Raw genomic sequence first — 26076 nt, forward strand, 5'->3', positions numbered from 1 at the left:
CAGAAACAGACTCCCACATGCGCCGGGACTAGGATCCACCTGGCAAGCCCACTAGGGGGTGATGCTCTGCCTATCTGGGGCCCTTGCTCTGTTGCAACCTGAGCCATTTTTTAATACCTGAGGCCCAGAGGCAGATTGAAGTCAGTTGAGGTCCTGGGTGCAGAGGAAAATATTGGGCCCCTTAAAAAAAATAGAGACAGGGAAAATAAAAATACATGTTACCATATTTTTAAATACTGTAGATAAAAAAATATGTACTATTAATGTTAAAATTGCACATACAGCCCTGGCGGGTTGGCTCAGCGGCGGAGCGGCGGCCTGGCGTTCAGAGGACCCGGGTTCGATTCCTGGCCAGGGCACACGGGAGAAGCGCCCATTTGCTTCTCCACCCCTCCGCTGCACCTTCCTCTCTGTCTCTCTCTTCCCCTGCGGCAGCCGAGGCTCCAATGGAGCAGGGATGGACCGGGCGCTGGGGATGGCTCTGTGGCCTCTGCCTCAGGCACTGGAGTGGCTCTGGTCGCAACATGGCGACGCCCAGGATGGGCAGAGCATCGCCCCCTGGTGGGCAGAGCTTCGCCCCTGGTGGGCGTGCCGGGTGGATCCCGGTTGGGCGCATGTGGGAGTCTGACTGTCTCTCCCTGTTTCCAGCTTCAGAAAAATGAAGAAAAAAAAAATTGCACATACGAATCCAAACTTGGTTTCCTTAAAAAAGGTGTAAAATAGGCCCTGGCTGGTTGGCTCAGCGGTAGAGTGTTGGCCTGGCGTGCGGGGGACCAGGGTTCGATTCCCGGCCAGGGCACATAGGAGAAGCGCCCATTTGCTTCTCCACCCCCCCCCCTTCCTCTCTGTCTCTCTCTTTCCCTCCCGCAGCCAGGGCTCCATTGGAGCGAGGATGGTCCGGGCGCTGTGGATGGCTCCTTGGCCTCTGCCCCAGGCGCTAGAGTGGCTCTGGTCAGGGCAGAGCGACGCCCCGGAGGGGCAGAGCATCGCCCCCTGGTGGGCAGAGCGTCGCCCCTGGTGAGTGTGCCGGGTGGATCCCGGTCGGGCGCATGCGGGAGTCTGTCTGACTGTCTCTCCCTGTTTCCAGCTTCAGAAAAATACAAAAAAAAAAAAGTGTAAAATTAGGGTTTTGCCGGGCCCTTCTGAAGTCAGGGCCCAGGGTGCACACCTGGTGCGCCTACCGTTAAACCCACCTCTACTGAGGCCCAGTCCTCGGAGCCATCCTAAGCGCCCAGGGCCAACTCATTCCAATCGAGCCATGGCTGCAGGTGGGGAGGAGGACGAGGAGGAGGAGGGGGGAGGGAGAGAAAGAGAGAGAGAGAGAGAAAGAAAAGCAAGCGTAGGATGGGTAGAGAAGCACATGGACACTTCTTTGTTCCCTGACCTGGAATCAAACCTGGGACATCCACACACTGGGCCAACACTACCACTGAACAAACTCCCAGGGCCTGACTACGAGGATCAATTGACTGACTGATTGATTGATTGATTTTTCTCCCTGAAATGAGAAGCAGGGAGGCAGAGAGACAGACTCCTGCATGTGCCCAGCCGGGATCTACCTGGCATGCCCACTAGGGGGTGATGCTCTACCCATCTGGGGCATCACTCTTGCAACCGGAGCCATTCTAGCACTGAGGAGGTGGCCATGGAGCCATCCTCAGTGCCCAGGCCCACTGCTCCAACGGAGCCATGGCTATGGGAGGAGAAGAGAGAGATAGAGAGAAAGGAGAGGGGGAGGGGTTGAGAAGCAGATGGGCACTTCTCCTGTGTGCCCTGACCTGGAATTGAACCCAGGACTTCCACACGCTGGGCGGATGCTCTACCACTGAGCCAACAGGCCAGGGCCCTGACTCCAGTTTTAAAAATAGGAATTTGTGAGTGATTCAAGGTAATGTTTTCTGTAGTGCTTTATATTATATCAGAACACTTACATATCAAGTACGCATCTTTTTTTTTTCTTGACATTTTGCTTGCTTGCTTGTTTTTTTTTAATTTTTCCAGTGATTTGAGAGAGAGAGGGAGGAAGTGGGGGGGTGTGAGAGAGAGAAATATCAGCTCTGTTGTTCCACTGAGTTGTTTATTTAGTTGTGCACTCATTGATTGTTACTGTATATGCCCTGACCATAGATCAAACTGACCTCAGTCCACCAGGACGACACTCGATCCACTGAGCAACCTGGCTAGGGTTCACATGTATATCTCTTATGATTAGAGTAATATATAAAATTTTTAGTTATATTTATTTTTAGTATGTATATTATTATTATTATTATTATTATTATTGTATTTTTCCGAAGCTGGGAACGAGGAGAGACAGTCAGACAGACTCCTGCATGCACCCGACCGGGATCCACCCGGCACGCCCACCAGGGGGCGATGCTCTGCCCCTCCAGGGCGTCGCTCTGTTGCAACCAGAGCCACTCTAGCACCTGGGACAGAGGCCAAGGAGCCATCCCCAGCGCCTGGGCCATCTTGGCTCCAATGGAGCCTCGCTGCAGGAGGGGAAGAGAGAGACAGAAAGGAAGGAGAGGGGGAGGGGTGGAGAAGCAGATGGGCGCTTCTCCTGTGTACCCTGGCCGGGAATCGAACCTGGGACCCCTGCACGCCAGGCCGACGCTCTACCACTGAGCCAACGGGCCAGGGCTTAGTATATATTTTTTGACAAGTAAATTTGTTGGCATAAAGTTGGTACTAGAGCTTGACAAGGTGGTGTGGCACAGTGGACCCAAGTTTGAAACTGTTGTCGCCAGCTTGAACATGGGATCATAGACATGACCCCATGGTCTCTGTCTTGAGCAAGGCATCACTGGCTCAGCTGGAGCCCCCCAGTCAAGGCACATGTGAAAAAGCAATCAGTGAATAAAGTGCCGCAACTACGAGTTGATGCTTCACATCTCTCTCCCTTCCTGTCTCTGTCTCTCTCCCTCTTTCTCTTCCTGTCTCTCTCCCTCTCTAGCCCTCTCCTTCACTTAAGAAAAAAGTTTGGGCCCTGGCCGGTTGGCTCAATGGTAGACCATTGGCCCCATGTGAGGAACTCCTGGGTTCGAATCTTGGCCAGGGCACACAGGAGAAGTGCCTGTCTGTTTCTCTACCCTTCCCCCTCTCCTTACTCTCTATCTCTCTTTTCCCCTCCCACAGCCAAGGCTCCATCGGAGCACTGTTGGCCTGGGAGATGAGGGCAGCTCCATGGTCTCCACCTCGGGCGCTAGAATGGCTCCAGCTGCAGCGAAGCAACACCCCAGATGGGCAGAGCATCACCCCCTGCTGGGCATGCGGGGTGGATCCTGGTCGGGCTCATGCGGAAGTCTGTCTGACTGCCTCCACACTTCTAACTTCAGAAAAATTTTAAAAAGAGAGAGAGAGAATAGTTTGTACTAGAAGTAGATTTTCTGCTTATTGGACCCCAATCATATAATAACAGCAGGCTTCATTTTTCAATATTAGTAACTATGGTATTAAGTATTTTCTTAACAGAAAAATGCTGTAGTGGGAAAAAAATTTTTTCTTTTTCATTTGTATTTATTGGTTTTATTGAAAGAGGAAGGAGGTGAGAGAGAGACAGAAACATTGATTCGTTTTTTTGTTTGTTTTTTTTAACAGAGAGAGAGTCAGAGAGAGGGACAGACAGGAACAGAGATGAGAAGCATCAATCATTAGCTTTTCGTTGCGCATTGCGACACCTTAGTTGTTCATTGATTGCTTTCTCATATGTGCCTTGACCGTGGGCCTTCAGCAGACCGAGTAACCCCTTGCTCGAGCCAGCGACCTTGGGTCCAAGCTGGTGAGCTTTGCTCAAACCAGATGAGCCCACATTCAAGTTGGCGTCCTAGGAGTCTCGAACCTGGGTCCTCGGCATCCCAGTCCGATGCTCTATCCACTGCGCCACTGCCTGGTCAGGCTGATTTGTTTTTGTATGTGCCCTGACCAGGGATCTAACCGGCAACTTTGCATACTGGGATGACTCTAAGCTATCTGGCCAGGGCAGGGGAAAAATATCTTAAAAGGTGTCTTATGTCCCCTTTTGGTGTCTTATTTCATCTCCTTTATGAATTCTTTTTTTTTTTTTTGTATTTTTCTGAAGCTGGAAACGGGGAGAAACAGACAGACTCCCGTGTGCGCCCCACCGGGATCCACCCGGCACGCCCACCAGGGGGCGATGCTCTGCCCCTCCTGGGCATCGCTCTGCCGCTACCAGAGCCACTCTAGCGCCTGGGGCAGAGGCCAAGGAGCCATCCCCAGCGCCCGGGCCATCCTTGCTCCAATGGAGCCTTGGCTGCGGGAGGGGAAGAGAGAGACAGAGAGGAAGGAGGGGGGTGGAGAAGCAAATGGGCGCTTCTCCTATGTGCCCTGGCTGGAAATCGAACCCGGGTCCCCCGCATACCAGGCCGACACTCTACCACTGAGCAAACCTGCCAGGGCCATGAATTTTTAAATAGGAATTTTTCTCCACTGAATTTAAAATAAATACTAAGGTAGAAAACGACTTTGGGCTCTTCCTGTGTTGAAGTATCAAATGTGAGAATTAAAAAACTAAGTTTCTGGCCCTGGCCAAGTTGCTCAATGGATAGAGCATTGTCCCAGTGCATCAAGGTTTCAGGTTCGATCCCTGGTCAGGGCATTATGCTAGAAGCAACCAGTGATTGCTCAACTAAAAGGAACAACTAAGCAGAATGAGTTAATGCCCTCACTCTCTGCCCTTCCCCCCTTCAAGTCAATGGAAAAGTTTAAAAAACAAAACAAAACCTAGGTATTCAACCGGTAATCCTGGTGCTTTCCTTATTGAGGACTTAGAAGGGAAACTAATATACAGTTAGGAAATGAGTGTAGATTCTTGTAGGGTTATTCAGTCCCTTAGGAAGTAAAAGTGATAGACATTTAAACATAAGTAAGTAGTATTCTTAGTTCTGAAAGGAAATATTAGGGCCAGTGAATACCTGAGGATATGCAGGAGTTATCATCTTGGACTTTGCAGTTTATGGAATAGGAATGTTCAGGAGAACAGTAAGGTGAAAGATATGATAATAGAATTGTCAACATCTGTTTGTTTGTTTTCTTATCTTTTATTTTTTCAACATCTCTTATATTATTTAACAGGCATCCTGTGTGTGCTAAGAAATTATCTCATTTGCTATTAATCCCTACCAAGTGCTCCCCATTTATAGGGGAGATAAATATGTAAACATGTAAAAATAGGCCCTGGCCGGTTTGCTCAGCGGTAGAGCATCAACCTACCATGTGGAAGTCCCTGGTCGGATTTCCAGTCAGGGCACACAAAAGCTTCCATCTGCTTCTCCACACCTCCCCATCCTCCTCCTCTCTCTAATTCTCTCTTCCCCTCCTGCAGCCATGGTTTGAATGGCCCTGGGCCCTGAGGATGACTCCATGGCCTCGCCTCAGGCACTAAAATAAAATAGCTTGGTTGCAGTGCAATGGACCAAGCTCCAGATGGGCGGGCATAGCATCACCCCATAGAGGGCTTGCTAGGTAGGTCCTGGTTGGGGTGCTAGTGGGAGTCTGTTTCTCTGCCTCCCTGTCGCCCATGTAATTAATAATAAAAAAATAAAAATATTGCATTGTGATGGATTCATGAGTATAGGTATGTGCATGATATGCTTTATAAAGCATGAATTTAAGTCACCCACTTTGAGAACTGATGGCCTGGAAATGAGGTGAAGAGAATCCAGAGAAACAAGAAAAGTGCTTTGTCAAAGCTTTTTAAGTAGCTGTTATATTTACAGAGCTAAAGAAAAAGTCAGAAAAGAAGTATTACAGGGTAAGGACAGCTCCAGGATGTCTTAATGCATTAGTTACCACTCATGCTGCTTTCTGACAGATTTATCCAGCCCCTCATGAATATGAGTTGTCTTTTTTCTAATGTTATTCTTATCCAGATAAAATTGGCAACCCATTATTATTGCAACATTTTGAAATTTATTTATTTATTTATTTTGACAGAGACAGAGTCAGAGAGAGGGACAGACAGGAAGGGAGAGAGATGAGAAGCATCAATTCTTCGTTGCAGCACCTTAGTTGTTCATTGATTACTTTCTAATATGTGCCTTGCTCAAACAACATGAGCCCGCACTCAAGCTGGCAACCTTAGGGTTTTGAACCTGGGTCCTCTGCGTCCCAGTCCGACACTCCATCCACTGCACCACTGCCTGGTCAGACAGCATTGCTTACATTTAATATTGACTATTTCTATTGACATATAGAAGCTTTATTGAAATTACTTGATTGTAGCAAAATACACATAAGATTTACCATTGACCCTTTTAAAGTGTACAGTTTGGTGGCATTAAGTACAATGTGTCTGTAAAGTCATGGTGCACTTTTGACTGGTCACAGGAAAGCAACCAAAGATGATAGAAATGTGAAATCTGCACCAAATATAAGAAAAACTCTCCCAGTTTCATACCTATTCAGTGCAGTTCTATATGGGCTCACGCACAGATTTTTTAGGGCTCTTTAGGTAGCTATCCCGTATATCCTCTACAGACTCGTCACTGACTGATGGCCTACCAGAGCGGGTTTCTCCACCAAACTGCCGGTTTCCTTCAACTGCTTATCCCACTGAGTAATGTTATTCCTATGTGGTGGCGCTTCGTTATAAATGTGCTGATATTCACATTGCACTTTGGTCACGGATTCAAATTTAGTGAGCCACAGAACACACTGAACTTTCCTCTGTACCATCCACATCTCTACTGGCATGGCCGTGGGCTGCTCTGCTGTATACACGGTGTTGCGTCATTATCTGCACATGTGCACATGCTGCCACATCATCCTACAGAAACTGGGAGGGTTTTCTTATTTGGTGCAGATTTCACATTTCTATTGTCTTTTGTTGCTTTCCTATGACTGGTCAAAAATGCACCATGACTTTACGGACACACTGTATATTCACAATGTTTTGCAATCATCACAACTATTTAGTTCCAGAACTTTTTCATTATTTTAGACATAAACCTCATTGGCATTAAGCAGTCAGACTTCCTCCCCACTAGCCTCTGATAACCACTAATCTGTTTTCTGTCTCTGTAATTGGGTATTTCACATCAGTAGAATCATATAATAATATGTCATTTTGTGTATCTGGTTTCTTTCACTCAGCATGATGTTTTTGTTTTTAAGTGAAAGGAGGGGAGATAAACTCCCACATGCACCCCAGCTGGGATCCATTTGGCAGTCCCTACCTGGGGCTGATGCTGGAATCAGCAGAGCCATCCTCAGCACCCGGGGCCTCCCTGGAACCAGGCTAGCCATTGGCTACGAGAGGAAAAGGGACAGGGAGAGAAGCAGTTGGTTGTTTCTCATGTGTTCCCTAGCTAGGGATCAAACCCGAGGCATCCTAGCACTGAGCCAAGACTATCCATTGAACTAACTGGCCAGGACCATCAGTGTTTTCAAGGTTCATCCATTTGGTAGCATGTATTGGTACTTCATTCCTTTTTTTTTAGCTGAGTAATGTTCTATTGTATGGATATACCACATTTAGTTTATGTATTCATCTGTTACTGGTAGAATGGATGGATTATTTTACTTTGTGTCTATTGTTACTAAATCTACTGTGAACATTTACTTACAGGTTTTTATGTGGACATAGTTTTCATTCTGTTGGTTAAATACCTACGAGTAGAAATGTTGGGTCATATGGTAACTCGATTTAACTTTTTAAGGAACCACCAGATGATTTTTACAGCAGCTGCACCATTTGAATGTTTCTATGGATGATGTATGAGGATTCCAATTTCTCTGCATTCTTTCTTTAATATAATTTATAAGAATTTATTAAGCTTTTGAATCCTTACTACATAGAAAGCACCATGCTAGATGCTGTGTGAGTTTCAAAGAAGGAAAAGGCAGGATTCTAGAAGCAACAAGATTTTGGCCTGATGGGAATCTGGTCATTTTTTTTCCATTTTAAATTAATTTTAATGGGGTGACATTGATAAATCAGGGTTCATATGTTCAGAGAAAACATCTCTACGTTATTTTGACATTTAATTGTGCTGCATTTCCATCACCCAAAATCCAGTTGTCTTCTGTCACCTTCTAACTGGTTGAATCTGATCATTTTTTAAAAAATAAAACATCGTTCAGACTTAAATATAAATAAAATGGAAATAATGTAAGTTATTTATTCTTTCTCTGCAGACCGGTACCAAATGGCCCATGGACCGGTACTGGTCCGCAGCCCGGGGATTGGGGACTACTGGCATAGTGGATAAAGAAAGCATTGACCTGGAACACTGAGGTTACTGGTTTGAAACCCCAGGCTTGCCTGGTCAAGGCACCTAAGGGAGTTGATGCTTCCTGCTCCTCCCCTCCTCCTTCTCTCTCTCTCTTTTTCACACTCTCTCCTCTCTAAAATAAATAAAATTTAAAAAGTTTTTAAGCCTGGCCTCAGGTGGCAGGCACAGTGGATAAAGCGTCAACCTGGAATACTATCACTGGTTTGAAAGCCTGGTCATAAAATCTGTAAAAAAAAGTTTTAAAAATTTCTATTAAGTACTGCTCTAGCTGTAATAGTTGCAAATTTATTCAGTGTTTTTGGTTACTCTATTTTGACATTTTCTTTATTATCACCTCCTTTTTTACACAGTAAGAAAATTGACTCCCATTCTTCCCTAATATATTTTACTGTTTGATCAATTCCCAATTATATGACTAACCTCCAGTTACCACATCCTCCCTTGAACTCCTTCCTCACCACACCCAGGTGTAACACCTGTGCAAGGCTCCTTGCTGCATGAATGTCCTCCACCAACTTGGCTTGTCCCTCTGCCAGGATGCCCTTCTCATTCCACTCAGGCTCCCACTGTGCATTGGACCTCCTTCCTATTGGGATACTTGCTTTGTGTTGCCTAACACAGTGGTCCCCAACCTTTTTTGGACCACGGACCGGTTTAATGTCAGAAAATATTTTCACGGACCAGCCTTTAGGGTGGGACGGATAAATGTATCACGTGACCGAGACAAGCGTCAAGAGTTAGTCTTAGATGGATGTTAACAGAGGGAATCTGGTCATTTTTTAAAAATAAAACATCATTCAGACTTAAATAGAAATAAAATAGAAATAATGTAAGTTATTTATTCTTTCTTTATAGACCGGTACCAAATTGCCCATGGACCGGTACTGGTCCGCGGCCCAGGGGTTGGGGTGGCCTAATGGGCTCTGACATCCTGCATGGCTGCTGGCAGATACACAGAGATTTCCCTGCCCCCCACCACACACAGAAATACACATAGACACCCTTCAGTTCTAGTCAGGCCCTAGCAAGCACACTGCCCTGGGCCTCTGCAGCACCCTCTCTGCTACAGACAGATCCTTACCTCACCTGACCCCACCCACCTAATGGTTTTGGATAGAACTTCTTCAGGAGGGGAAGGAGAGTGGGAACTGCAAAGAGAGAGTTACTTTCTAATTTTAATACGGCATGATTAGAGAATGTGGAATGTTTAATTTTTTGGAACTAATTGAGATGTCTTATAACTAGTAGAATGTCAGTTTTTATGATTATTCCTTTTTTTTTTTTTTTACAGAGACAGAGAGTGAGTCAGAGAGAGGGATAGACAGGGACAGACAGACAGGAACAGAGAGAGATGAGAAGCATCAATCATTAGTTTTTCATTGCGCGTTGCAACACCTTAGCTGTTCATTGATTGCTTTCTCATATGTGCCTTGACCACGGGCCTTCAGCAGACCGAGTAACCCCTTGCTGGAGCCAGCGATCTTGGGTTCAAGCTAGTGGGCTTCTTGCTCAAACCAGATGAGCCCGCGCTCAAGCTGGTGACCTCGGGGCCTCAAACCTGAGTCCTCTGCATCCCAGTTCGACGCTCTATCCACTGCGCCACTGCCTGGTCAGGCTGATTATTCCATTTTTGCTGAAGGACTAGATATACTCCGGGTGATTGCTATGAATGAATGTATATTTATATTTATAGATACATATATGTGTATTTCAACTTAAAAATTGCATTATTCAAATCATTGTGCACTTGCTCTATTAGTACTCTTTAAGTATTAGAAGTATATAGAAAGTGTAGAGAATAGTTTTTTGGTTTTTTTGTATTTTTCTGAAGCTGGAAACGGGGAGAGACAGTCAGACTCCCACATGCGCCCAACCGGGATCCACCTGGCACGCCCACCAGGGGGCGATGCTCTGCCCCTCCGGGGTGTCGCTCTGCCGAGAGCAGAGCCACTCTAGCGCCTGGGGCAGAGGCCAAGGAGCCATCCCCAGTGCCCTGGCCATCTTTGCTCCAATGGAGCCTCGCTGTGGGAGGGGAAGAGAGAGACAGAGAGGAAGGAGAGGGGGAGGGGTGGAGAGGCAGATGGGCGCCTCTCCTGTGTGCCCTGGCCGGGTATCTAACCCGGGACCTCTGCACGCCAGGCCGACGCTCTACCACTGAGCCAACCAGCCAGGGCCGAGAATAGTTTTATACACATCACTCAACTTAAGAAGTAATGCATTATGCATTATAGATGTGATTGAAGTCCAACATGATCTCTCTTTGATTTCTTTTCCTTTATTTTTCCTCAGAGGTATTTACTATCCTGAATTTGGTATGTCTTATTTCCATGAACTTAAAACAGTAGAGCAAGGCAGCCAATTGATTATATGAATAATAACCTCCAAACTAAAATTTACCAATGTATTTCATAATTGCCCACAGATGCAAGCGTTCTCTTTCTTTCTCTTTCTCTCTCTCTCTTTTTTTTTTTTTTTTTTAATGAAAGGAGGAGAGATAATGAGACAGGCTCTTGCGTATACCTTGACCAGGCATATACCCAGCAACCCCTGTCTGGGGCCTGATGCTCAAATCAACCAAGCTATTTTTAGCACCCGAGGCTGTTGTACTAGAACAAGCCCAGCTATCCTCACTGCCTGGGGCCAGTGGTTGAACTAGTTGAGCCACTGGCTATGGGAGGGAAGGGGGAGGGAGGGAGGGGGAAGAGAAGCAGATGGTCACTTCTCATGTATGCCCTGACTGGGGATCGAACCTAAGGACGTTCGTACCCCAGGCTGACATTCTGTTCACTGGACCAGCCAGCCAGGGCTGCAAGCATTCTCTTATATCAAAAAAGTTTCTAACTCCTAGGAAATAGTCAGGAATTCATTGAAATATTTGTGTCATCTCTTACTGAATATTTTAAGTAAAAACTTATGGGCTTAAGTCTATTGATAACTCTAGGTATCTAAAAATATGTAAATATATGAGGAATGATATGACAGACTTTTTTCTTTTTTTTTTTTAAGTGAGAGTAGGGGAGATAGACAGACTTCTGCATGTGCCCTGACCAGGATCCACCTGGCAATCCATGTCTGGGGCCCGTGCTCGAATCAAACAGCTATCCTCAGTGCTTGGGAACAACGCTCACTTGAACCAGTCAGTCACTGGCTGCAAGAGGTGGAGGGAGAAGGGGGTGACATTCTGTTTTTAAGGAATTAGCTGTGGTTAGTACTAACTAGTTGATGGCTGTGATATTAAAAGGTGAAGTTATATGGCTTTTGACCATTTATGGCAAGGTATTATTCGTATGAGAGAAAATCTAATAGACTTGTTAATTTGCATTTCCGAATTACCTTTGATAGCTAATTGGATAAATGGTTTTATATAGAAAAGCAAACTGTTCAGATGACTTTTCTAAATTCCTTAAATTTATACCAATTGTATTGTTGCTATAGGTGGTGACACATTAATGTCTAAATTAGACTTAGGAGTTTTGACTCCTAGGACTTTTATGATCATTTGACAGTCTGATTTTAGCAATTATATATAATGGGTTTGCCTCTTGGTAATGTTATCTTTTTTTTTTTTATAGTGTTATATTCCTGTGGCCTTTTAAATGATTGAATAATGATGGAAGTGGATCCAAAATAATAAGTGACTTCTCTAATGAAGCAGTAGAAGATTCTTCAAGTCACCTTCCAGTAGCTCGGTCTCAGTCTTCAGGAACGGGCAAAACAAGTGAAATATAGAAAACTGAAGAGAAGAAAACCTCGCTTTGGAACTTTTTCCTTGACTATTTCTTAATTCTTGTCTTTCTACTTGTTTTAATTTTGCTCTGAATTTATAAATAGTGAAGACCAAAGAAATAGAAGATACATTTGGAAGCTTTATACCAAGAAATTTGCCTTGAAAGCTGGAGGGAAAAGTATATCAAGTTCCTGTCTGATTTTTTTTTTTTAAGATTTATATCCTTAGATTTTGAAGGATTAAATAAGTATAAAAACATATCTGCACACTATTTTTAGCAGCTGTGTAAGAATAATGAGATTTGTAAGTTAAGGGCTTTGTTATGTGGATATTTTGCCCCTGGAGTTGAGTACTCAGAGGATCTTTTATTGCTCTTTAATATTAATATTTTGAATCTGTCATTTAGATGACATTATTTGCCCAGGCAGGTCTACCTGTCTTGCTAGTTATGACCTTGTTATGAACAGTGTTTGTACTCACTGTGCAAATGTCCATGTATTATCTATTTAAGCAACATCATAGTGCCATCACTCAAGGAAGTTGAATGAGGTGAACATAGACATAGGTCTTTCCCCATCCCCCCATTTTTTAAATGTAACAAATACTTTTTATCTTCCCCTTCCCCCTCCCCTTTCCCCTTTCCCTTTTTGGAAACGTGTCAGGAACTAGGTAGTTTTAAGATGAGCAATTGAGGGGACTGAGAGAGTAATCCACACAGAGCCTGGCTTCTTTGTGCTTCATCATAAGGTGTGCTGCTGGCCAGCCTTATTAAGCACCCTTCTAACAAGAGAACCTCGTGGGAAATCCAGCTGGTAGACTCAAGGAGTTCAGGAAACAGGACCACAGAGGTTACACTCTGGGGTAAATATTATCCTATGTCTAACTTCCAAATAATATATATATATATATATACACACACACACAATATATATATGTAACATGATAACTATACTGCTTTCTTTTTCTTTTTTTTTCTTTCTTTTTTTTGTATTTTTCTGAAGCTGGAAACAGGGAGAGACAGTCAGACAGACTCCCGTATGCGCCCGACCGGGATCCACCCGGCACGCCCACCAGGGGCGACGTCGCTCTTCCGCGACCAGAGCCACTCTAGCGCCTGGGGCAGAGGCCAAGGAGCCATCCCCAGCGCACAAGCCATCTTTGCTCCAATGGAGCCTTTGTTGTGGGAGGGGAAGAGAGAGACAGAGAGGAAGGAGGGGGGGGGGGTGGAGAAGCAAATGGGCGCTTCTCCTATGTGCCCTGGCCGGGAATCAAACCTGGGTCCCCCGCACGCCAGGCCGACGCTCTACCGCTGAGCCAACCGGCCAGGACCTACTGCTTTCTGATATATTTAATTTTGGAAAATATTAGTGAGGTGATATGAAGACTATAGTGGACCTCTCAAAAACTGATAATAGTTGGTGTTTGAAGAAGTAAAACTCTTAAAAGATTGTATCTTCCTTCCCCAGGAAGATCTTTTCTACTGCTTTTGCCAAAAGTTATGGAAGTTTGCAGATTAATCTCTTTTCATAAGTATCTGTAATTTTGAGTAGGTGTTTATTCTTAAGGTTCATCTGGCCTGACCTGTGGTGGCGCAGTGGATAAAGCATCGACCTGGAAAGCTGAGGTGCTAAAGTCACCGATTTGAAACTCTGGGCTTGCCTGGTCAAGGCACATAAAAAAAGCAACTACAGCCTGACCAGGCGGTGGTGCAGTGGATAGAGTGTCGGACTGGGATGCAGAGGACCCAGGTTTGAGACCCTGAGGTCGCCAGCTTGAGCCCAAGGTCGCTGGCTCGAGCAAGGGGTCACTCAGTCTGCTGTAGCCACCACCCCCCACCCGCCATCAAGGCACATAGGAGAATGCAATCAATGAACAACTAAGGTGCCACAACGAAGAATTGATGCTTCTCATCTCTCTCCCTTCCTGTCTGTCCCTCTCTCTGACTCTCTGTCACTGTGACAAAATAAACAAATAAATAAATAAAATGAAAAATCAATAATAAAAGCAACTACTACCTGTGAGTTGATGCTTCTCGCTCTACGGGGGTAAAATCAATAAATCTATTTATTGATTGATTATTATTGATCAATAAAATCTTTTTTTAAAATGGTTTTCTGATATAGATCAGTAATTAATCAGCTTTCATATCACCTTCTAGGTACTTCACTTTTTTTTTTCTTTTTTGAAGATTTATTGATTTTTTTGCCTGAACTGTGGTGGCGCAGTGGATAAAGCATCAACCTGGAAATGCTGAGGTCGCTGGTTCAAAACCCTGGGCTTGCCTGGTCAAGGCACATATGGGAGTTGATACTTCCGGCTCCTCCTCCCTTCTCTCTCTCTAAAAAAAAAAAAATTATTGATTTTGACGGGGGGGCGGGGTTGGGGAGCGAGAAGTATTAACTCAGTTGCTTCACTTTTTTTATTGCCACCTCGTCATATGTGCATTGACGGGCAAGCCCAGGGTTTTGAACCAGCGACCTCAGCATTCCAGGTTGACACTATCCAATGCACCACCACAGGCCAGGCTGTCACATTTTTGTTTTTATGCATTTTTCATTGTCATGTATTCACAAACCATTGTTTTGTTTACAATTTCTCTGAAGTATAAGATTTAAGATTTCTCTTAAGTATAACAATTAAGAGTCTGATCAGTAGTCTAGAGCAGGGATCCCCAAACTTTTTACACAGCGGGCCAGTTCACTGTCCCTCAGACTGTTGGAGAGTCGGACTATAAAAACTATGAACAAATCCCTATGCACACTGCACATATCTTATTTTAAAGTAAAAAAAACAAAACGCGAACAAATACAATATTTAAAATAAAGAACAAGTAAATTTAAGTCAACAAACTGACCAGTATTTCAATGGGAACTATGCTCCTCTCACCATCAATGAAAGAAGTTCCCCTTTCGGAAGCGTGGCAGGGGCTGGATAAATGGCCTCAGGGGGCCGTATGCGGCCCGCAGGCCGTAGTTTGGGGACCCCTGGTTTAGAGAGACTCAAGGGCAGATCTTTTTTTTTTTTTTACACAGATAGTGAGTCAGAGAGAGGGATAGACAGGGACAGACAGACAGGAATGGAGAGAGATGAGAAGCATCAATCATTAGTTTTTCATTGCGCATTGCAACACCTTAGTTGTCCATTGATTGCTTTCTCATACGTGCCTTGACTGCGGGCCTTCAGCAGACTGAGTAACTCCTTGCTAGAGCCAGTGACCTTGGATTCAAGCTGGTGGGCTTTTGCTCAAACCAGATGAGCCCGCGCTCAAGCTGGTGACCTCGGGGGTCTCGAACCTGGGTCTTCTTTATTTTAGTCCAACGCTCTATCCACTGCACCACCGCCTGGTCAGGCCAGATCTCTTAAAAGGAGTTTTGTTTGTTTGGCAGAGACAGAGTCAGAGAGAGGGTCAGACAGACAGGGAGAGAGATGAGAAATATCAATTCTGCATTGCAGTTCCTTAGTTGTTCATTGATTGCTTTCTCATGTGCCTTGACCAAGGGGCTATAGCGGACCGAGTGAACCCTTGCTCGAGCCAGCGACCTTGGACTCAAACTGGTGACCTTGAGGTCTCAAACCTGGGTCCTCCGCATCCCAGTCTGATGCTGTATTTATTCACTGCACCACCGCCTGGTCTGGCTTAAAAGGAGGATCTTACATATCAAACTTCTTTACATATTTTTAGTGTCAAGATCTTACAAACAATAAATGATTTGAGTTCATTCTCATTTTCAGATCCTGGCCATGAGGTTGGATGCCTCACCTTGCTGAAAAGAGACACTGGACCTAAATGGCGCAGCATGATTTTGTTCCTGCTTGGCTAAATTTCTCAACACCACAGGCAGTTAAGGTACCGTTCCATTCCTATAGTGACTATCCAAATATGAATTCTTTTCATCTCAAATTTGTCTGTAGCCTCTGTTTTACAGTATAGATGTGGTTTTTTTATATATTCAGCTTTGCCTGAGGATTTCAAATATGTTTTCATAGACTCATTGCCTTTGTTTTAATAGGATGTAAATAATTAGACAGTCCAAGTCAGAGTGTACTTGAGCCCCCCGGTCAAGGCACATAGGAGAAGCAATCAATGAACAACTAAAGTGATGCAACTGCAAATTGATCTCATCTTTCACCCTTCCTGCTTCTGGCTGTCTGCTTTCTTGCTCTCTCTCTCTCTCTCTTGCTCGCTAAAAAAAAAAAAAGGTATGCAGCCTGACCAGGTGGTGGCGCAGTGGATAGAGTGTTGGACTAGGATGCAGAGGACCCAGGTTCGAGACCCCGAGGTTGCCAACTTGAGCACGGGCTCATCTGGCTTGAGCAGAAAAAGAAAAAGCTCACCAGCTTGGACCCAAGGTTGCTGGCGCGAGCAAGGGGTTACTCAGTCTGCTGAACGCCTGCTGTCAAGGCACATATGAGAAACTAATCAATGAACAATTAAGGTGTCGCAACGAAAAACTGATGATTGATGCTTCTCATCTCTCTCCATTCCTGTCTGTCTGTCCCTCTCTCTGACTCTCTCTGTCCCTGTAAAAAAAAAAAAAAAAGAGTATGCAGATCTTGCCATGGCTAGCTCAGTATGGTTACAGCATTATCCTAAAGCACAGAAGTTGCCATTTTGATCCTCATTCAGGGCAGATATAGGAACAAATATTTCTATATGTCTCTTTCCTTCCTTCTCTCTCTCAAATCAATTTTTAAAAAATTTTGTTTACATAATAAGAGTATGCAGATCTTATATCTGAAAAGACTAATTCATATAGCACATTAGGCTAAAAAAAATAGAAAATGTAATTTTTTTTTAATTCATTTTAGAGAGGAGAGAGAAAGGGAGAGAGAGAGACAGAGAGGGAGAGAGAGGAGAGAGAGACAGAGAGAGAAGGTGGGGAGGAGCTGGAAGCATCAACTCCCATATGTGCCTTGACCAGGCAAGCCCAGGGTTTCAAACCCGCGACCTCAGCATTTCCAGGTCGATGCTTTATCCACTGCGCCACCACAGGTCAGGCTAATTTTAATATTTTCAATAAAGCTTAAACACACAAAGTTGTGTATATTGGTTTAAGAATAGGCATATAGCCTGACCAGGCAGTGGTACAGTCGATAGAGTATCGGACTGGAACGCAGAGGACTCAGGTTTGAAACCCTGAGATTGCTGGCTTGAGCGCAGGCTCATCCTGCTTGAGTACAGGCTCACCAGCTTGTGTCATGGGATTGCTTACTTGAGTATAAGATCATAGACATGACCCCAAGGTCACTGGCTTGAACAAGGGGTCACTTGCTCTGCTGTAGACCCACCCACCCCCCTCCTCTGGTTAAGGAACATATGAGAAAGCAATCAGTGAACAACTAAGGAAACAAAAGAGCCATAGTGAAGAATTGATGCTTCTCATCTCTCCCTGTCTGTTTCTGTCTCTTTGTCCCTCTCTCCTTCCCTCCATATCTATCTATCTATATCTCTTTCTCTCGCTGAAAAATAATAATAATAAAAGTTAAAAACTACAAAACTTTTAGAAGAATAGGAGAAAATCTTTGTAACCCACTTCAGTGGCTAACATAGAAAGGACTGGCAATACCAAGTATTGGTGACAATATTTTTAAAACAGATGTAAAGTGTCTATGTCACCAACCTATAATTTTCTTATAAGCCCTTGTCAAATATATCTGTACTTTAAATGGCTCTTTAGACTTTGGTCTCTATCATTTGAGATTAAAGTATGTCATAAAAATTATTTGAAATAGAAGGGACATTAGAGTTCATTTATAAAATTTTTAATAAACTGCTTTCTTCTTTGTGTAGCCTCAAAGTCTCTCCCTGACCTCTTTCCTAATGTGTAAATGAGTAAAATGGGGATGATGCCAAATTATAGTGTTGGTATAAGTAATGTTTGAAAAAAGTGTTTTATAAAACTCTAAAACCTTTGTGTAGTTGTTAATGGCCTACGAAGGTGGTGATTAAACCATTCCTTTTTCTTTAATTCAGAAATAATAAGGTATTTAGAATTCTTTTAAGGAAACATCTTAATTTTTCTTTCCTATTGCAAGAGTGACTTGTTTCATTTTAAGTGAGAGGAGATAGTGAAACAGAATCCTGCATGTGTCCCAACTGAGGTCGGCTTGGCAACCCTGTCTGGGCCTTTGCTCGAGTCAACCAAGCTATCCTCAGTGCCTGAGGCTGACACTCGGACCAACTGAGCTATCTTCAGCACCCAGGGCCGAAGCTCAGACCAGTTGAGCCATTGGCTGCAAGAAGAGAAGAAAGAAGAGGGAGAGGGAGGAGAAGAGAAGCAGATGGTTGCTTCTCATTTGGGACCTGACTGGGGATTGAACCCAAGATGTGCACACATCTAGCCGTCGTGCTGTCCATTGAGCCATCTATCCAGGGCTATAACTTGATGTTTTGAAGTGTCAAGTTTTGGAGCTTATTGATTCTGGCAGGGTGTTTTGTAAGTAATTGAAGTAGATGCGTTTTTTTTCCTTCTGGGATAATGTAAATGAGTTAGTTATTAAATATGTAACCTAGGGCTCCTCTAACTCAGAGATCTGTGGTACCCGTTATGGCCCATATGCTCATCATAGCAGTTTCTGTAAGTGTTACTACTTGTCTCCTAAGTCTGTGTAAAACCTAAGATACTGAAACATCTATTTACCTGTTTGCTTCTCTATACTTTTTCATCTTAGTCACCTGCAGCAACCTTTGAAAAACACGGAGAGCACCTACCCCGAGGAGATGGTAGATTTGGTGTAAGCCGTCGTCGACATAATTCCTCTGATGGCTTTTTTAACAATGGACCTCTACGAACTACAGGAGGTGAGCCATGCCCAACTTCATGATTATATTTAAGCTACTCATTTAGAGCAAGCCCAGCATGAGGGGTACATGTCCATAATCTTGAAATAATGATCTTTTGTAAGCATAGTTCTCAGATCCTCCAGTAGTCATTATTCAACTATGTTGGCTTTCTAAGTCTAACATTGTTATGTTCTCATGGGTCATTTTTTTTAGTGGAAGAACTCATAAATTACATCAAAAGAGAAAGATATATTTTGTGATTTCTGTGAATTTAATCTTTTATTTAAAAGGTCCCTTGAGGACTTTTATAGTACCATAAATTAGATCAGGAAGCATCTGGCCCAATTGTTTCTGAATTTCCAGGAAGCAAACAATTTAATGTGTAACTTTTCCTTACTATTCTAGATTCCTGGCACCAGCCCTCCCTGTTTCGCCATGATTCTGTGGACGCTGGTGTCTCTAAGGGAGCATATGCTGGAATCACAGGGAACCTGTCTGGTTGGCATGGCTCTTCTCGAGGTCATGATGGCATGAGCCAGCGTAGTGGGGGTGGCACAGGGAACCATCGCCACTGGAATGGCAGCTTTCACTCCCGGAAAGGCTGTGCCTTTCAGGAAAAGCCACCTACAGAGATTAGGGAAGAAAAGAAAGAAGACAAGGTGGAAAAGTTGCAGTTTGAAGAGGAAGATTTTGTAAGTATGATGGCTAAGTTGTGTAGCTAAACCCTAAGAAAAAATGTGTTACATATAAAACCCTGTTAGTAATAAGAATATTTCAGAGATTGCTAAAAATGGAGCCCCTGCATTTAGAATTGTATTGTTTTTAAAGGAGTTGATTAGCAAGAGTATGGTAACAAAAATCTTGTTTTAACTTTTAGCAGATTTTTGTTTTTATCTTTATGGCTTTGGAATGTTAAAAAAAATCAGTTTCCCTTAAAATTTATAAGATTTAGTATTCAAAGCCATAATTATGTAAAAATGTATTCTTGCATTTTTAAGTGTCTTTCTCCAACTGTCATAAGAGGATTTTCCTTCAAATATTCCCTTCCCTATATATTTTTTTTAATTTTTATTTTTTTCATTTTTCTGAAGCTGGAAACAGGGAGAGACAGTCAGACAGACTCCTGCATGCGCCTGACCGGGATCCACCTGGCACGCCCACCAGGGGCGACGCTCTGCCCACCAGGGGGCGATGCTCTGCCCATCCTGGGCGTCGCCATGTTGCGACCAGAGCCACTCTAGCGCCTGAGGCAGAGGCCACAGAGCCATCCCCAGCGCCCGGGCCATCTTTGCTCCAATGGAGCCCTGGCTGCAGGAGGGGAAGGGAGAGACAGAGAGGAAAGCGCGGCGGAGGGGTGGAGAAGCAAATGAGCGCCTCTCCTGTGTGCCCTGGCCGGAAATCGAACCCGGGTCCTCCGCACGCTAGATCGACGCTCTACCGCTGAGCCAACCGGCCAGGGCTCCCTTCCCTATATTAATTGTGTTAAATTATAAACATGAAAATAGGCCCTTGCTAGTTGGTTCAGTGGTAGAGTATTGGCCAGGCGTGTGGAAGTCCCAGGTTCGAATCCCAGTCAGGCCACACAGGAGAAGCAACTATCTGCTTCTCTACACCTCTCTCTCTCTCTTTCTCCCCTCCCCTCCTGTAGCCATGGCTCAAATGGTTCAAGTAATATGGTACCAGGTTTGAGCAGTTTGGCCCTGGGCACTGAAATAGCTTGGTTACCAAGCAATGGAGCCGTGGCTCAAGATGGGCAGAGCATCACCTGGTAGGGGGCTTGCCAGGTAGATACCAGTGGGGGCATTTGCGGAGTCTATGCCTCCGCCTCTCAGTTAAAAGGAGAGGCCCTGGCCGGTTGGCTTAGCGGTAGAGCGTCGGCCTGGCGTGCGGGGGACCCGGGTTCGATTTCCAGCCAGGGCACATAGGAGAAGCGCCCATTTGCTTCTCCACCCCCCCTCCTTCCTCTCTGTCTCTCTCTTCCCCTCCCGCAGCCAAGGCTCCATTGGAGCAAAGATGGCTCCGGGCTCTGGGGATGGCTCCTTGACCTCTGCCCCAGGCGCTAGAGTGGCTCTGGTCAAGGCAGAGCGAAGCCCCTGGTAGGCGTGCCGGGTGGATCCCGGTCAGGCGCATACGGGAGTCTGTCTGACGGTCTCTCCCCGTTTCCAGCTTCAGAAAAATATAAATAAATAAATAAATAAATAAAATAAAATAAAAGAAGGAGAAAAGCCCATTTTATTTATTTAAGTTAGAGGATTGTGGGAGATAGTGAGACAGACTCCCCACATGTGCCCTCATCGGGATCCACCTAGCAATGCCATCTGGGCCAGTGCTTGAATGAATTGAACTATTTTTTTAACTCCTGAGGCTGACACGCTGGGACCAAACTGGGTCATCCTCCGTGTCCGGCTGACACTCAAACCAGTCTAGTCACTGGATGCCCAGGGGGAAAAGGGAGAGAGAATAGAGAGAGGGAGGAAGAAAGAAGAAGATGGTCATTTCTGTTGAGTGCTCTGACTGGAATGAGACCCAGGACCACTGGCCAGAGCCAGTTTTGCAAATCAGCATCTTATATCTGTTTGTTAATTCTGAATAACGCATTAAGTGCTGCTAATATATATATAATTATTTGATAGGTTCCATGGAGGTCGTCACATTGCAAAAAGTATGAAAACGAGTAGTTTTCTGTATCAACCATTAATATTCCTTTTTTCTTAGCCTTCTTTGAATCCAGAAGCTGGCAAACAGAATCAGCCATGCAGACCTATTGGGACCCCTTCTGGAGTGTGGGGTAAGTTGATTTTGCCATTTTAAAGGCAGAACATTAAATTTTACTTGGCAAGAAAAGAGCAAAAATTCTTTATCTCTTCTTTTTATCTTGTTTCTCATCTCATTCATTTTCAAATGATGACTAACACCTATTAACTCTTGCTCTGTCCCCAAAAATAATTGAAGTGTAATGGTAGTAGAGACAGAATATAGACAGTTGAGAGCTTGTAGAGCGCTGAACTTGGAAGCTGATTTTAAACAGAGAGAATAAAGCTCATAAGAAGTAATTTTTAATTAATATTGCTAATTTGCTTTTAACAGTTTTGTGTGTGTGTGTGTGTGTGACACAGGGAGAGGGACAGATAGGAACAGACAAGAAGGAGATGAGAAGCATCACTTCATTGCAGCTTCTTAGTCTCCTTAGTTGTTCATTGATTGCTTTCCCCTATGTGCCTTGACCGGGGGCTACAGCAGAGTGAGTGACCTTTTGCTTAAGCCAGCGAGCTTGGGCTCAAGCCAGCAACCATGGGGTCATGTCTATGATCCCACACTCATGCCAGCCAACCTGCACTCAAGCCAGATGAGCCCACACTCAAGGTGGCGACCTCGGGGTTTCAAACCCGGGTCTTCTGCATCCCAGGCTGACACTCTGCCCACTGCTCCACCACTTGGTCAGGTTAATATGCTTATAACAGTTAAATTGAATTTTATGTGTTACTGTTGTCTGCTAAATATTTGATAGGCATGTATAACAATGTATGCTAAGCATTCTTTCATATTACAAAATAGTCTTCTAAAGTGTTATTTGAAAGGTAATATAGTATCACATCCTGTAGCCCATTATTTTCAATTCCAGTTGCCCAGTTGTGGGGGTTTGTTTTGTTTTGGCAGTTATAATTGATGCTTATTGTATAGGGCAAGGAGAAAATACAATAACACATTTTTATGTATATAAGGAATAACTAGCCTTATAAAAAATTAACAATTGGTATATTTCGAACCAAACCTTATTTGTGGTTTGGGGTCTTTGGCATTTATAACTTGGACTTTCCTAGCCCCTACATTAGACATGTTCAGTAGCCAGGCATCTATCTGATCAGGTCAGCTTTATATAAATACTGGGTTTAAATCTTGAGTTTTAGTATTAAGGATGGTTGCTATACCATTTCCCTTTTTTGCGCCAGTTTGCCTCATCAGAAGGTCCCATGGCAGTTTCCCCATTTCCATTCCTATGCTGATGGGAGCTGCCACCCTCAGATAAATTCTTGTTTGCTCTTTGTCTGAGTGATACACCATATACTAGTCATGTTATACCCCTGACAGACAACACAGTTGGGGTTTTTGGTTGATTTACAAATTTAGAATAAAGTTATTAATATGCTCTTTTTTCTATGGTTTCCAAGTGTCACATTTGAGAATATCTGTTGCGTGCACCCAGGAAATGTTTGTCCCTTAGTCTCAATTGTGAGCTCTTTGTTGAAAGTGAGGCCTTCATGTAAACTGTGCTTCCTGTTAACCAGTAGTTTTGACATTCTTTTGTTTCTCCACTATTGTATTTTACAGAAAACCCACCTGGTGCCAAGCAGACCTCCAAAATGCTAGTCATCAAAAAAGTTTCCAAAGAAGATCCGGCTGCTGCCTTCTCTGCTGCATTCACCTCACCAGGATCTTATCATGCAAACGGGAACAAATCGTCAAACATGGTTCCAAGTGTGTATAAGAACCTGGTTCCTAAGCCTGCACCACCTCCTTCCAAGGTATGATTTGGAATGTGTAAGAACCTTATAGAGCAGAGGTCTGGGAATAAGTCAGGAAAAAATAGTGAATTTATATTTTTCTTTTGAATCATTAACCAGATACTCAGAACTTACTACAGTGGTACCTTGAGATACGGATTTAATTCATTCTGTAACCAAGTTCATAAGTCAGTCAACTTGTATATCAAACTGCCGATACTGGACCCGTACGCCAATGTGCCAACTAGCGGCAACTTCCCGAATCATAACTCGTATCTCAGAATTTTGCTCAGATCTAGAACAAAAATACAGACCAAGTTGCAGCTCATATCTTAAAAAATCTGTATCTTGGTCTGTTAGTATTTCACGGTGCCACTGTATATGTATTCTGTTGTATTCTATCTCCAAACTATTCTGTTGCCAAATGGATTTTTCCTAGCCCTCTCATTACATTCATCTCATAAAACTTCTTCTGATTTGCTGTTCCCCTTAATAGCACTAGCATCCATCTAATCATTTAGTTAAAACAATTTTCTTTTAAAGAGACAGGAAAGAGGTGGGGAAAAGAAGGATGAGAACTATAAACTCGAAGTTGCTTTACTTTAGTTGTTCATAGATTGCTTCTCACATGTGCCTTGACCTGGGGACTCCAGCCAAGCTAATGACATCTTGCTCAAGCCAACAAACCCGTCCTCCACCTATGACCTTGAGGTTTTGAACTGGAGCCCTCAGCATCCTAGGCCAACACTCAATCCACTGCACCACTAGTCACAGTAGTATAAGGTCCCTGTTGGTTACTCCCTGTATAATGTCCTGTGTTCTTGTCATCTCACCTTTACTATTGTTGTATATATTTCTGTTTCCTTTTCTTTCTATTTACTTTCCACAGAACTGCCAGAATGATCATTTTTGAGTATGTCATGTCCTTTCCTAAATCCCTTCAGTGGTTCCACACCATCTATATAGAAAGGATTGGTAAACTTTTCTGTAAAGGACCAGATAATAAATATTTTAGGCCTGATTAGACGGTGGTGCAGTGGATAGAGTGTCGGACCCATGTTTTAAACGCTGAGGTCACTTGCTGGCTTGAGCCCAAAGGTCACTGGCATGTAGCCCATGATCGCTGGCTTGAGCAAGGGGTCACTGGCTCGGCTGGAGCCCCCCTGTCAAGGCACATATGAGAAAGCAATGAATGAGCACCTAAGGTACCACAACAAAGAATTGATGTTTCTCATCTCTCTCCCTTGCTGTCTGTCACTGTCTCTGTCTCTTTCTGTCTCCCTCTATAAAAAACAAAAATTATTTTAAGCTTTGCTGGTTACATATGATACATGGTCTTTGGCCCATGGGTCATAGCTTACCATCCCGTGATGATATAATACACTGTCCAAACTCCTTAGTGTGAGGCAAATTCTTTATATCCTAAGCCCAGTCGATCTTTTATATTTTACTGCTTCTTTCCCTCACCTGGAAAATTATTCATTCTTCAAATTTATGTCACGCTGAGTGTTTACCAGGTAGTTCACTTGATTAGAGCATCATCAACTTCCCAGTATACGAAGGTTCAATCCCCAGTCAGGGCACATAGAGGAATCAACCAGTGAATACATAAATAAGTGGAACAGACGGATTTTTCTCGCTTCTCTTTCTTCTTCTCCCTCTCTTTTTTTCTCTCTCCCTCTCCCCCCTCCAGCCCTCTGCCCTTTCCCCGTCCTCCCACTTCATCTATAAAAAGAATTCTTTGTAGCCTGACCAGGCAGTGGCGCAGTGCATAGAGTGACGGACTGGGACATAGAGGACCCAGGTTCGAGACCCCGAGGTCTCTAGCTTGAGTGTGAGCTCATCTGGTTTGAGCAAAAGCTCACCAGCTTGGACCCAAGGTCACTGGCTCCAGCAAGGGGTTACTCAGTCTGCTGAAGGCCCGCGGTCAAGGCACATATGAGAAAGCAATCAATGAACAACTAAGGAACTGCAACGAAGAATTGATGTTTCTCATCTCTCTCCCTTCCTGTCTGTCCCTATCTGTCCCTCTCTCTGACTCTGTGTCTCCCACAAGAAAAAATAAAATCCTTTTTAGAGATGAATTCTTTTCTATCACATATATCTAAAAATCTAATTAGCCTGACTTGTGGTGGTGCAGTGGATAAAGCATCGACCTGGAACACTGAGATTGCCAGTTCAAAACCCTGCACTTGTCTGGTCAAGGCACATGGAGTTGATGCTTCCTGCTCCTCCTCTCTCTCTCTCTCTCTCTCTCTCTCTCACTCTGTCTGCTCTCTAAAAAATGAATAAATAAAAATATTAATTAATCTGTGTTTCTGTGGTTGATTACCACTAGATCTCTTATCACAGTCTCTAACACTTTATTGCTTCTTTTTTTTTATTTCTTCATTTGGTTATAATCTCCTTAAAGGCAGATTTCAGATCCTTTTCATATTTCTATCTCTATAACTGTCACAAAAGCAAGTAATGCTCAAATAAATTTCAGCCTCTGTAAAAGAACCAATAATTAGAATTTACTGTGAATAAGGACTGTGTTTTGTGCTAATAAGAAATACAAAGAAGTATAACATTGGACATGACCCTCCATGAGCTGGAAGCTTAACTAATAAGATACTACAATATAAGTGGTCATGTGACTATGTATGAAATAAAATAAAGACAAATCTTAAGATTTGGATTAACTAAATAAAACACTTGACATAATTCAGAGGAACAAGATCAGTTCAGCCTATGACCATCAAGAAAATTTTTACCAAAAAAACTAATATAACTGATCTTTGAAGGATGGTTCAGATTTGGATAGGT

General features: G+C 43.8%; 1 protein-coding gene across 4 annotated transcripts in view; it reads left to right on the plus strand.

Annotated features, from left to right (window-relative positions):
• GPBP1L1 (GC-rich promoter binding protein 1 like 1) overlaps positions 1-26076 on the plus strand; it is a 56316-nt gene that overhangs the window by 11311 nt on the left and 18929 nt on the right. For 3 of the 4 annotated variants that reach the window (XM_066269352.1, XM_066269351.1, XM_066269350.1), the window contains 6 exons: positions 11828-12843; positions 15715-15829; positions 18655-18784; positions 19172-19458; positions 21482-21554; positions 23096-23289. In XM_066269352.1, the coding sequence (XP_066125449.1) occupies positions 15770-15829; positions 18655-18784; positions 19172-19458; positions 21482-21554; positions 23096-23289 (744 nt within the window). In that variant the 5' untranslated portion in view covers positions 11828-12843; positions 15715-15769. The remainder of the gene's footprint in view (positions 1-11827; positions 12844-15714; positions 15830-18654; positions 18785-19171; positions 19459-21481; positions 21555-23095; positions 23290-26076) is intronic. The other variant, XM_066269349.1, reaches the window with a different exon arrangement.

This window comes from Saccopteryx bilineata, chromosome 3 (assembly GCF_036850765.1).
Source record: "Saccopteryx bilineata isolate mSacBil1 chromosome 3, mSacBil1_pri_phased_curated, whole genome shotgun sequence".
Lineage (NCBI taxonomy): Eukaryota > Metazoa > Chordata > Mammalia > Chiroptera > Emballonuridae > Saccopteryx > Saccopteryx bilineata.